The sequence below is a fragment of the Hipposideros armiger genome, unplaced genomic scaffold (assembly GCF_001890085.2).
Source record: "Hipposideros armiger isolate ML-2016 unplaced genomic scaffold, ASM189008v1 scaffold_169, whole genome shotgun sequence".
Taxonomy (NCBI): domain Eukaryota; kingdom Metazoa; phylum Chordata; class Mammalia; order Chiroptera; family Hipposideridae; genus Hipposideros; species Hipposideros armiger.
In genome coordinates this window covers 1,040,318-1,054,615 of record NW_017731519.1, presented here as the reverse complement: position 1 = coordinate 1,054,615, position 14,298 = coordinate 1,040,318, and the positions used below count along the sequence as shown (strand labels likewise).

General features: G+C 34.5%; 1 protein-coding gene across 3 annotated transcripts in view; it reads right to left on the bottom strand.

The window, feature by feature from the left end:
- The window catches only part of TTK (TTK protein kinase), a 70,188-nt gene that overhangs the window by 5,917 nt on the left and 49,973 nt on the right, over positions 1 to 14,298 (bottom strand). For 2 of the 3 annotated variants that reach the window (XM_019651914.1, XM_019651913.1), the window contains exons 12-17: positions 10,479 to 10,615; positions 8,990 to 9,116; positions 6,267 to 6,359; positions 2,193 to 2,350; positions 1,380 to 1,531; positions 233 to 357 (exon numbers count right to left, since the gene is read on the bottom strand). In XM_019651914.1, coding sequence (XP_019507459.1) covers positions 233 to 357; positions 1,380 to 1,531; positions 2,193 to 2,350; positions 6,267 to 6,359; positions 8,990 to 9,116; positions 10,479 to 10,615 — 792 coding nt within the window. The remainder of the gene's footprint in view (positions 1 to 232; positions 358 to 1,379; positions 1,532 to 2,192; positions 2,351 to 6,266; positions 6,360 to 8,989; positions 9,117 to 10,478; positions 10,616 to 14,298) is intronic. The other variant, XM_019651915.1, reaches the window with a different exon arrangement.

The window sequence follows — 14,298 nt, the reverse complement described above, 5'->3', positions numbered from 1 at the left end:
CCGTCCGGTGACCAGCGATATATGTCTACCAGGTCTTGACTTTCTATACAGAACTATTAATCGTGGTTTTGATCTGATTTTACGGTTATAATGATCTGTTCCTACAAAAAGTCTTCAAATTCTTTAAAGAATGAGGTAGGTAAAAATAAAATCCCCATTAGCAAATAATATTTCACAGGTGAAAAGGAATTAAATGCTACTGAGTGGTAACCAACCATTCATTAAGTCTTACCTGAGAGTCTTTAACAATACTTGTTGTATCTGGTTGCATTTGATTTGCGATTCCAAAATCAATCAGCTTTAGCATTCCATCAACTATCAGAAAGTTAGCAGGTTTCAGATCGCTGTGAACAATGCCTTCAAAATAAAAATCCATTATAATATTAGACAAAGTAAAACATTCTAAGTACAAACAATTTCACAATCTACTGGCTGAGTTGATTCCTTTAACTAGTCAATCAGATTAAATATTCATTTTTAATATATAGCACCTGCTATGTGCCAGGGACTATTCCAAGTTTGTTGCTTATATTGAATCATTTAATCCTCATACCAATGCTGAGGTAAGTACTATTATTATCCCCATTTTTAGGTGAGGAAACTAAGGCAAAGAGTTTAAGTCATCTGTTCAATATCATAGGGCCTAAGTGACAGTGCTGTGAGTTGGACCCAGACAGCTGGCTTCAGAGTCTATGCTTAGCCACTGTGATTCACAGGCCCACTAGAGCGCATTGTAAATTATACGGCCAGATGGTGAGACCCTAATGCTCCTAACATCTCCATCCCTATAGCCTGATCTTGGTCCCTGGTGAATTAATTTTTAACTTATAGGAAGGGAGACATGAGGAGACAAATTACAATTATCTAGTTTAACAGTTATTTTTAAAAAGGATAAAGCAGAGAAGCCCTAAAAACAACCAAGTCCAGGTAAAGTAAAAATCTAATCCAAAAGGTAAGGTTAACAGTTAAACAAAACAAAACAAAATAAAAACCAACTCCCACAGAAGGCACACAATACAAAATGAGTACAATGAGTGAAATCAGTATCTCAGAGTTTTAGGCGACCTGAACCCCAAAGTCTCAGATCTGCTATAATCCAAGTATTTGGAGACCTAGGATTATGACTATGTTAATACTGATAAGGATACATTTTGCATTGACAGATTTATGGATGTGGGACTTGAGTTCATGCCCTATATTCTTTAGTTAACAGTGTTTTAAAAAAATGGTCCCTTCATCTTTAAATGAACTTCCAAATATTTAGTTTGTCTAGTCTAAAGGTGCCAATAACCAATACCTTAAACTTATAGGTATATTATTCTAAGCTAATACTATTAATGAATACCTTAACTTTACATAATAAAGAGATTTTAAAATACCATGTTGATGAATTGTATGAACTGCCTCCAACATATTTTTCCAGTAACTCTTGCGTTCCCATGGATTAATGGATTTTTTCTTTTTAAGCCAACTATTAAGATCAATATTTCCGCACTCCATTACCATGTAAATGTGCTGGTCTGTGATTTCACTGTCATTTAAAACAAATAAAAACAATAAAACAATAAATGGTTAGGTTGTACTATTAAGATTTATGAAGTATTTATCTGAAGAATTACCATATTTTGGCATGTATAATGAGCTCCTGGTATAATGCACACCCATATTTTTGGCCCAAACTTCTAGGGAAAAAAATCTTTCGTTCTAACTTTTTAATTCAAATTTTTATTTGTTTCATTTTGGTACTTGTTTTTTGTATTATAAATGAATTTTAGCCATTTATTTTTTAACATATTATGGTACAGGAAATTTCATATAGCAAGCAAATATGTACAAAACACAAGAACAGGTACAATGTACAAGAAATTTTATATACCAGTAACAGATTTACAATATTTATGCATCATAGAAAGCTAAGAACTCTTTGTTGTTACAAGTTTGTTGTAAAGTCAACAAAACCGATTATCGTATTTCAGCGTATTATTTTGCATATGGATATCATTATTGATTTCTAGAGTTACACTTTTAACTCATAAAGCATAAATAAAAGAATTAAAAACATATAGATAAGGAATTAGTACTACCCATGTATAATGTGCATCCTTATTTTTCCCTCACAAATTTGGGCAAAACGTATGCATTATATATGGCAAAATACGGTGCTTTTTAAACTAAAAAAAAAAATGTCTTACTAATCATGAAGTCGAATGATCTTATCACTGTGTTGTTGTAGTTTACTCAAATAAGCAATTTCATTCCGGTAACTATCAATTGTTTGGTTATCTGCATCTTCTAAGTTCACATACTTTATAGCATATATCTGTTTCTTTTCATTCAACACCTGAAATACCTGTATAGTAGAACAAAGGGAAAAGTTTAGAATGTGCTAACACAATACTAAATTTATTAGACAGGATAAGAACACTGGGATGAATAATTAAAAGTTTCTGTGCTTATTTTGAGTAAAGAAGAAAAAAAAAATTTAGAAGAAAAGGCAGCCGAGTGGCTCAGTTGGTTAAGAGCTTGCTCAAGAGTGCGAGCTCTGAGCAACAGTGGTTCGATTCCCAGCCCAACCTGAGCTGCCACTGCGCTGCCAACAGGTGGCAGGATGGCTCAGCTTAAAAAAAAAACAAACTCAAAACCATAAAGTCTAAAAAGTCTCTATATTAACATATTAGAAAGGTAATTTAAATTTCACGTATGTTCATAACACTTGGATACATTACCTGAAGAAATAAAGAAAAAAAACATGCAGAAATGTTAAGGAAGACAAAAGGCTATAATAAACAGTCAGTCAATTCATTTCACAAACAATGTTTTTTCCATTGTGCTTGGAGTAGCCAATTTCATTTATGTGGTAGAGAACATCTAAAAATATGTACTAATTATAAGCTATCCGTATATTCAGTTGTGAAAAGTAGATTAGGTCTAATTTTCAAAGTCAACTTTACAGAAACAAGATCCTGTAAGCATGTTTAGGATCTCTGACGTCCTGGTCAAATTGCTCTGGCTATAATGACAGTCAGCTTCTAAGCCATATTGGTTGGGCAGATAATTCATTTTGAAAAGTAGAAAACATTGCTAATGTTTCCAACCTTCAGCAAACATGCAACAGGGCTTCTAAAATGCAAGAGTTAAAACACAAAACACCAGTGTAAGCAAAGAAAATTGTATTCATTTATCCCCTTTGACATGTTGAAGTAAATATCATTTATTTAAAAGCCATTTAACCTTGACTACCCAGCAGATACTGGCAAGGAATAAAGAAAGAGTAGATCAGAAAAAAGATTTGCAGGATATTAAAACTATATAATAAGATCTCAAAATTTTTAAGCAAATGAAAACTTTAAAATCAACGTTTTGCATGTGTGTGCTTTTACTTCTCTATTGTCACTGCTCTGGCAAAACTCTTGCCATAACTGATGAGCTGGATTAGGTAGCCCCTATTTCCATTTCACGGAAAAAGTATCAGTTATAATTTCTCAGTTTTATGGAAAGTTATTGAAAAAACCATTAAGGCCAGTGTCTTAAACATTCCTATTAGCCCACGACCTTTCTAAATGCTCTTAATACAGTATAAGTTGGTCATTGTCTAAACTCTAAAATAGAAAGAGCATAAAGAGTGTTAGTTTCATAAAGCATGTTTTCTCCCAGGCATGTTAATTTTGTCAATTCCATCATAATAATTAAATAACAATAATTTAATCACACTAAGAAAATGTGGGCCAGTCTTGACTTTATCACTTAAGTAAGCTTACATCTTCATTATACAACAAGGGAAAAATGTTTAAACACAGTTAAGATTATTCTTCATCCTCTGAAAACATGCTATTAATACTAAATAAATATCTTACCTTGACTATTAAAATATAGCTAAATAACTAATAAGTGATTAACCAAAGAATTTCTGTTAAATAACAAAATCAGGTAATTAAAATATATTGATAAAAATCAATTATATTACCCCTTTATTTCCATGCCTGAAATTTGAGCCAAGGGAAAGAATAAAGAAAATACATACAGAAAAGAAACTAATATTATTGAACAATTGCTACTTAAGATTATATACATACCTTATTTATAAGTTAACAAGACTGCTTTAAGTAAGTCTAATTATTATTAGCTGGCTTAGAAAATTACATAAACCCAACAGGCTTTATTTCATATCTCATCCTTAACAACTTATTATAGTAAAACAGCTGAGGGGGAACAGTTCGTTCATTCAACAAATACTTCAGTTTCTCTTATGTTCTAGATAACAGAGCAAACATCACTGAGCAAATTAGAGAAACATCTCTATGTTGATGGAACCCACATTTAAGTGAGGGAGACACAAACAGCAAACCAAGTGAGGAAATTACAAAGCATATTAGATGAACTACAGAGAAAAATCAAGCAGGAAAGGGGAATGGAGCTCATCAGCAACTGGAAGTGGGAACTGTGGTTTTAAAGAGTATGATCGGGCCAGCGGAGTGGTGAGTTGGTTAAGAGCTGGCTTGGGACACCAGAGGGCCCCAGTTCGGATCCCACATATGAGGGTCAGTGACACTGCCCTCTCCAGCTAAGATGCTGAACGACAGCTCAGCCTGGAGCTGGGCTGCTGTGAGGCTGCAGTGGGTTGCCATGGGCTACCGTGTGTGGCCGGCAACAGGTGTGAGCTGCCAAGAGCCGCTGTGAGCGGCTGTCCAGAGGCCAGCGACCGATCTGCCTCGCCCGGGAAGAGCGCAATGATAACACCATTTTGGGCCAGTGAAGCGACGTCTTCCACAACTAGACTGAAGAACAAAAGGACAGCAACTTGTCTGTTCCCCTCCCCCAATTCCCCAATAAAATCTTTTAAAAAAAAAAGAGTGTGATCAAGGAAGGTCTGATTGAGAAGGCACATGAGCAAAGATGTGAGGATATCTGGAGGAAAATGGACTCTTGTGTTAAAATTGACCAGGAGAGCAAGGACTGAGTCAATGAAGCTAGTTAGAAGGCAATTATAATAATCCAGGTGATAAGATGATATTATCACTTGGACCAAAGTAATAATAGTGGAGATGGCAAGAAACAGTCAGGTTCTGGATATACTCTGAGGTAGAAGCAACAAAATTTGCTGATTGGCTGGGTATGTGTGTGATAGTAAGTTAGAGTCAATGATGATGCCAGGTTTTTGACCTAGCAATTGGAAGAATTGAGTTGCCAATTACTGAAATGGGAAAGACTGTGAAGCAAGAGTTATCTTTGGAACATATTAAGTTTTAAAGGTCTAGTAGATGCCCAAGAAGAGATACTGAGCAGTCCAAGTGGATATTAAAGTCGGAATTCAGGGCAAGGCCTGAGCTGGAACTGTAAGTTTAGGAAGTATCAGCATACACCCAGTATTTAAATCCATGAGGTTGGATAAGAACACCAAGGGAGTGAGTTTACAGAGGGAAAAGGTCAAGGACTCAGCCCTGGGGTATCATTATACCATTGAGACCAGGAACATGAGGAAGACTGAAAAAAAAAAAAACAGCCAGTTACACAGGAGGAAAACTGAGAGACACCAAGTGGGAAAAAAAAAAATTCAATGAGAAAAGAATAATCAACTATCCCAAACACCAAGTAACCCAAAATCAAACCTAAGAACTAAATTTGGCAACAATGTGGAGCTTATTGGTGCTCTTGATAACAATTATTCTGGTGAGTGATGAAGGTAAAAGTCTGACTTAAATGGATTTAGGACGACAGAATGAGAAAAACTGAAAGTTGTAACTTTAGGCAACTCTTTTGAGATGCCTTCCATCCAGAGAATGAGCCATATAAATTCAGAACTCAGATAAATTTAGGAAATAATCTACTCTAATTCCAGAAATTCATCTGTTACTGAAGTCTGATTTTGAAATGAAAAACAGAAAACAAAATCTGTTAGTTAAAAACCTTGCTGAATCATCCAAAGCATATTAGTTACTTATATAATGGTCTTGACGGACTTTTAGATTCTTTTGTGATAACACACAGCTGTCATTTGCCACCCCTAAGTCAATGTTAATGGTATTTCAAGAAGAGATCTGGAAACATAGGATATTGGAGGGGGGAGAAGGGAACTGGAATGAAGAGATGGGTCTAAAGAGATATATGTCATGTGTTGGGGGGGGGAAATGGGAGCAGGGCGTGAGGACTTTTTGGCTCAAGGGCAATTATGGGTCCCTACAAGCTGAGAAACAAAGAGACCAAAAAGGTAAAAAGACTAAGAAAGTCAAGTTTAAAATAGTTTTGATTCTTAAGTATTTAAGACTTACCTTACTTGAACCTCCACTTCCTATCTGCTTCAAAATTGAATAAATTCTTCCTTTAACTGAAATGCATTCGTTTGTTGAATAGGATGCTGAAATCTAAATAATTAAGATATATAAATATTCAAAGGTTCAAAGAACATGCCAGAGAAACTAGCTTGCATTTAATAGTGAAATGCCTCTAATTTTGAAATTATCTTAAATCTTAAGTAATTAGATATTAGTCACAATTATTTTAAAGAGGGAATTTACTTACTTTAGTCAAAGAAATAAACTTATTAAGTTAATACACAAACTTCCAAGGTCTAACTTGCCACTTGCCTTTACTTCTTAATATAAATAGAAGATTTAAGGTGGAAAAAAAATCACTTAATGTTCAACACATAAACTCATAAGCTATCATTTTTCACCTCTCTTTATCTATTCTTTTTTCTTACATAAACCTCTTTACTTTCTTACATATACATACATACATACATACAAACAAAAACATAGTTTTTCTCATTTAGCATTACGTTATAAAGGAAGCAGTGTGCTAAGGTGCTAAGAGTTCCAAGTCAATTTGACAAATGCAAATTTCAGCAATGCCCCTTTTTGCTGGGTGATGTTCAGCAAGTTAATTAATGTGAACTTCGGCATTTTCCTCGGCAAACTTTCAACTGATCTATGCAATGTGCCCCTTCCTCCCGTCCCTTATACTAGAGCTCCCTGTGGACCTATAAATGCTTTTGAACAGATGGAATGGTATGAGAGGACTTATTCTGAACTCACAAGGAAGCTGAAGACACAACCAGCACCTGATTTAAGTGATTAATCAAGTAGAAAGAAGGTCTGAAAAAACTCTCAATTTAACTAAGTCCTGCTTTAGATCCCAAATGGTAGAATCTTTCGTTCTACAGAATATCAAAGGTAAGGATTCTAATGTCTTTAACTTCTAGGTTCGAAAGAAACTATTGAGTCATGAAATGTGTTTTCTGTAAGAAAATATTAGGTTTTGAAATATATACCTGTTAGCTTTCATTAAGCTGTAATTTCATCAAGATTCTTCACTACCCACCCCCCCTTTGGAACTTCCTCTTCTATTTAAACTGAAAATTTCTGAGAGAGAAGAAAGCAGTTCAATTTCCTTTCCCCCAACAGCTGACAGTTTTTAGAAAAGAAACTGAATTACTTCTGATTCAATCCCAACATGAAGTTCTACTTTCTACACAGGATCCATATTCCCCTTAGTCCATCCTCCCCACTGTCACCAGGGTAACTGTTTCAAAATGCAAATAAGTTCACTTCCCTGCTCCAACCAGTTCCACATTTTCCCATCCCTCTTGGCGTAAAGTTTAAAGGGCCTCAGCAGGACCCTAAAGATCACTGCTGTCCCTTCCTGAACTCTAGCCACACCTGGCTTCTTTACAGTTTTCTCTTGACACTGTCCTGTTCTGGAAGCCTCCTACCCCTTCACTTGGTCATGTCTGACCTGACTTCTAGATTTCAACAACTCAAGCAGGGCCTGACTTGAGTAATAGCTCAATAAATGTGTTCTGAATCAATGTATAAACAAACCTGATCATCTTTCTCTTTCTCCTTTGTAGTTTACTATATGCTTCAATCCTCAAAACACTATTACCTCTTTCCATAGTTAGTATAATCTATTATCATTAATTTTTTGTTCCATTATTTTTTAAATTGTAGTAAAATATACATAACATGAAATTTACCATTTTAACCATGTTTAAGTATACAATTCAGAGGCATTCCGTCCATTCAAATTGTTGTGCAACCATTACCACCATCCATCTCAGAACTTTTCATCATCTTATATTGAAATTCCATATCCATTCATCAATAACTCACCATTCCTCCCTCTCTTTAGCCTCTGGTAACCATTGTTCCACTTTCTGTTAACTAATTTTGATTTGTATAATTAATTACTTGTGGGTTTTGTTTCTTGCTGTTTTATTATTTAAATAACAATTGCTGTTAACTTATTATTTACTAAGTACCAGGCTCTGTTTTAAGAGTTACATTTCTATTAAATAATTTAATCTTCACAATCATTCTGTGGGATAGGTAGCTTCATTATCTCCATTTGATAGATGATGAAATGGGCACAGAGAGTTTAAGTAACTTGCAAAAGGTCACATAGCTGATAAGTAGTGAGGCCAAGAATCATGGCCAGGCAGTCTCTCTTCAAAGCCCATACTTTCCACCAGTATTAAGCTGCCTCTCAGTTATTAGAAACTAATTTTGGTATTGATGTCAGGAGAGTGTCTTAATTAATTTTTCTCCAGATGGCAATGCAACCTCCCGACCAGCAAAAAGTTTTTCTTTTATTTTATAGTAACAACTTAATATAGTCTAGTAACATCTCATATTGCTATTCTGATATTCTGAAAATTTATGTTTGTTTATCTGCCAATGAAATGAGGCTGTTCACTAACAGATGGCCTAATTAGTTTAATGAAATAAAAAGTAACCTACATTACAAGAGAAATTTTATCTAGCTATTCAAATTGGACACGTTGGCCTAAGTGAATGGAAAAAAACTGCATTCGTTTCTTCTATAACTAACCTCTCCAAGTCAAGAGGCACTCTCATCAGAAGAGTTTTGCTTAATGAGAATAAGAATAGACAAGTTCTTAAGACTTTTCCTGACAACTAGATGCTGTAAAAATAAAACCTTTGAAATCAGTTATACCTTAACATATACCATCACAGATAAAGCTGTATCAAACCTGTAAATTTTGAAGTGGAGTAACGGGTACTTGCTGAAGTTGCTGCTGGAAACAGGCAGGTTGGCTATAAGGCGTTGACAGATGACAAGAAGGTGGAAAGTCATTCTTTACAACTGGAGTTCTGAAACTGGGAAAGATATTTTTTAATTTAAAACATTAAAAATTTAAAAACAAGATTCTGACTCAGTTTTTGTGTTATTTTAAAAGGTGGTTATACGCTTAAATGTGTTACATCAAAGAGAATCCTAGTCAGTTTTCATAATATAGCTGGATGATTTATTCTAAGCACACCATCACGAGAAATTTTATTTTTGGGGCATTCTTTCTGAAAGTAATTTTTTTTGTCCCCAGACAAAAATCCTTATTGCAAAATAAATAAGATGGTATTTAAAATATGGAGTTGGGGTTATTTTATAAGAATTTAGCAAAGGCAAAGGTCAGCCTATGGCTGATCATAGATTTTTAAGAATGCTTTCTAACAATAATGTTCTACAACAGCCTGCAGGAAATATCTGGAAGCCAGTTACATCACAGGAGTTTACCTTTGAGCTTAAAGATGTTCAATTTATATTTGTGCTTTGTTTATCTTACCCACTATTGTATCCTCAGTACCTAGAATGGTGCTTGGCACAAAGGAGTTCTACAAATATTTGTTGATAATAATAATCTAATTTCAAAAGAAATAACATTAACTTTTGTAGTTAGCAATAATTTTTTAAAGTATTCTAAGTATAATAAAATGAGGTAGTATATAGCAAAATTGTATTAAATAGGTAGGAGACTAGGTTGTAAAACTTCTACGGCCAGCTCTAATTAACATCAAAGATTACACCATGAAAATGAAAAACAAATGACATTATGAATTTGTTATCCTCTAAGACATTAAAAAAAAACACTAAAAATATAGCCACTGGTTAAAGAATATGATGTGTCATCCTTTATTTCCTTTCTTTGACTATCATTAATTTGCTTTTGCAATATCCCTTATGTTTCCTATCAATCAGCAGTGACGATTCAATTTCTTCACTCACCCTTCATTCTCATCTCCTTGTCTGACACCTCTGAACACCCCCAGAGCCATGTGACCTGTACAACCAACCTCTTTCAGAAACCATCACATTCCAATTAACACCTCCTTTGATATAAAATGTATCTACCCTTTAACTGCTGTAAGAATGTAAATGTAACATCTCTCTTATTACAGAGAGGTATCCATGTGGCAATGCGTGATTATCAAGAAGTTTTGCAAACTTAGAGTGTTTATAAGCTGTAGGTACAGATTACAATATGACAGAGACTTTCACAACAATCCTTAAAAAATATATCGTAGTCAACTTCCCCTCACCTTTTACAGATGAAAAAAACTGATGCTGAGAAAAATATGAATTCAAAAAAGCTTTCAAGTTACAGCAAGATTCAACTCCAGATCTATTTGGCCCTAAAGCCCATGTTATTTCTATTGCACAAAGTTAAGAGCCAAATTAATTACCAGCTCATGTAATCTTCCAAGGCCCTGCTTCTGGGCGTCTTATAAACAGATTTTCGGTCAATCCATTTAGATACTGATAATGGTGGTGACTGCTTTGAAACTGAAGAGGCAGGTTGCTCAAAAGTGGTTTGTTTCTGCTAAAACAAAATAAAAAACATCACTTCTTAAAAAATAAAAATATGAAATATAAAAGCATGCTAAAATAGGTAGATATATGTATTCCAGACTTTAATTAGTTTTTTAATATAGCTCTGTCACTGTAAATTCTAAAGCCTGTTATATTCCACTCCACGGGATTAGATGTACAGGGAAAGCACACAGTATTTAACAAAACAGGATCTAATGTCCTCTCCCATCAGGTCTCTTATAACCAGTATTGAACTTTTATAATCTAAGAGCCCTGTGTTTCTAAAAGCCAGCCTTTCTTTAATCAATAAAATCACATTCCCCACTTACATGTTTGAGAGGAAAAGGACAAACACTAATTATTTAGCAAAATTTGGAATAGCAAATACCTATCTTGTGTTCTTCTCCCTGGTAAGAGACATAGAGCTTGTAGGATTTATTTCATATAAATCCTGAAGCAATGATGAATGAACATCTATAGCAGGGATGGACAAATTACAGCCTGCAGGCTGAATCTGGCCTGCCACCTGTTTTTGTAAATAAAGTTTCATTGGAACACAGCTATGCCCATTTGTTTACATATTGTCTGCGGCTGCTTTTATGCTATAATGGCAGAGGTGAGTAACTGCAACAGTGACCATCTGGCCTGCAAAGCCTACTAACCTTTTATAGAAAAGTTTGCATCTCAACCAAATAGAGAATCAGATTTTGTTTGAACACTATTAGTAACTAAGCACTCACTACTATCTAAGGAGATTTGCTTCAATTTGGGGACATCTTTGGTTCTTAGAAAGGATTCGTGTTTAGATTAAATCAGTTTCTCTATAATTTTAACCCACTCTTCCACATCATGCTCTTGAGAACCACAATGGATCAATCTCTTCTACTTTCTACATTTCTGTCTTTTAAGTTTCTGAACATAGCTAGCATGGCCACTATCTCTTTTCCTGAATACATTTTCCATTTCATTTAAGATTTCCTCATATATACATTTAGATTAGTGGTCAGGATGGTGCTGAAAAACTGTCGTAGTAAGATTATTAAGCAAGAAAAGTGAAAACATTGTAGTCATTGAGTGGAATGTTTGCATTTGGGATTTTGGAGATCAGAATTGAGGATATACGAGTTAGAATAGGTAGCTAAGGTGAAATTAAGAAAATGATCATGAAGAAGGAAAAAGTTATGAATTTAGAGGCTAGATATAGGACTAGTGATACATAGGGTTACAGAAGCCAACAAAAATCAAAGATGACAGTTGTTGGGTTGAAGTAGATAGAAGTGATGCAAGTAGATATCTTGAAGCAATGACGGGGAGTCATTAGGATGTTAAACAATGATAGCAATGAACAAGGGCCACGATGGTATATCCACAAGGCAGAAGCCTCAAAAAGGCAGGTTTTTGCAGGAGAATGGTCTGGATATAGCAACAGGAAGCACAACTGTAATAAGGTGAGATGCGAGACAAAGACAACCTCCATTTGAGAGGGTTGCTGGAAAAGCAGTGACTCCCAGAAATCACCTAATTTATTTTTCTTTCCTTCCTAAGTGTACTTATCAGTGGTTTTTAATATATTCATAAGAGTGCGCGATTATCACCACTATTTAATTACAGACCATTTTCATCATCCTAAGAAGAAACTCCATATCCATTAGCATTCAAGCCCATTCTCCACTCCTCCTGGTCTTAGTGGCAACCACTAATCTACTTTCTATCTGTATGGATTTGCCTACTCTGGACATTTCTTATAAAATGAATCATACAATAGGTGGCCTTTTGTGACTTTTCAAGGTTTATTCATGTTATATAGCATTTATCAGTATTTCATTACTTGTATTATGAATAAAATGAAATAAAATTAGAGTACCATATTTTGTTTATTAACTTCCTAGTTGATGAATATTTGGGTTATTTCCATTTTTTGGCAATTATGAATAAAGATGCTATGAACATTCATGTACAAGTTTTTCTGTGGATATATACTTTCAATTTTATTGAGTATATACCTAGCAGTGGAATTGCTGGATCATATGGTAATTCTACATTTAACCTTTTGAGGAACTGCCATACCATTTTCCAAGTGACTGCACCATTTTACATTCTTACCAGCAATGTAAGAGGATTCCACATCTTCACTAACCTGTTATTGTCTCTTTTTAATCATAGCCATCTTAGTGCTATTTCTCTGTGGTTTTGACTTCCATTTCTCTAATGACAAATAAAGGTTTTGAGTTCCCTTAGCATGTTACCAAGTTTCAAAAAGAAAAAAAGAGATGCTGTTTAATATAATCCATGATTCAACCTGTCAGGATTCTCAGCTAACATTTGTTATCCACTTCATTATTTAGATTGGTGGTTCTCCAAGATTGATCCAGGAAAAGCAGGCAGAGAGTGATTCATTAGATCCTTTCAGGGAGTCTGAGAAGTTAAAACTATTTTCCTAGTCACGCTAAGACATTATTTGTCTTTTTCATTTTCATTCTTTCTTGAATATATACTAGAGTTTTACAGAGGCTGTAAGATACGGGGTGATAAAATAGATTGAATGCAAAAGCAGATACAAGAAATCCAGTCTTCTGGTCAGCCAACTATTAAAGAAATTGTAAAACAATGCCACTCTTCTCACTATTGTTTTGAAAAATACTTCTTTTTCAGAGGGAATTTAACTTAACATAATAAAGGCCATATATGACAAACCCACAGATAAGATTATACTCAATGGTGAAAAGATAAAAGCTTTTCTCTAAGATCCATAATAAGACAAAAATGGCTGCTCTCACCACTTTTATTCAAAATAGTACTGGAAGTCCTAGCCAGAGCAATTAGATAATAAAAGGAAATAAAAGTCATCCATGTTGAAAAAAAGAGTAAAACTGTCAATATTTGCAGGTGACATAATATTACATATAGAAAACCGTAAAAACTCCACCAAGGCTACTAGAACTAACAAATTCAGTAAAGTTGCAAAATACAAAATCAACATACAAAAATTTGTAGCATTTCTAAACACTAAAATCTATCAGAAAAAAATTAACAAAACAATTCCATTTATGATTGCATTAAAAAGAATAAAATACCTAGGAATAAATTTAACCAAGAAAGTGAAAGACCTGTATACTGAAAACTGTAAGACATTAATGAAAAAAATTTAAGACAAAATAAATGGAAAGATATTTCATGCTCATGGATAGGAAAAATTAATATTGTTAAAATGTCCATACTACCCAAAGCAATCACATTCCAATGGCATTCTTCACAAAAATAAGACAATCCCACTATTTGTGTGGAACTACAAAAGACCTGGAAAAGCCAAAACAAGCCAAGAAGAATAAAGTTGGAGGCATCACTTCCCTGATTTCGAACTGTATTACAAGGCTATAGTGTTTTGATTACTATGGTACTGTCAGGCCGGCCTAGTGGCTCAGGTGGTTAAGAGCTCGCTCAAGAGTGCGAGCTCTGAGCAACAGCAGTTCGATGCCCGACCTGAGCTGAGCTGCCGTTAAGCTGCCAACAGGTGGCAGGATGGCTCAGCTAACAAAACAAACAAACAAAAGACTATGGTACTGTCGTAAAGCCAGACATATAGATTAATAGAACACAATAAAGAGTACAGAAGTAAACCCACAAATAAATGGTCAATTAATTTGTGACAAAAGAGCCAGTAATATACAATAGGAAAAAGACACTCTTTTTTTT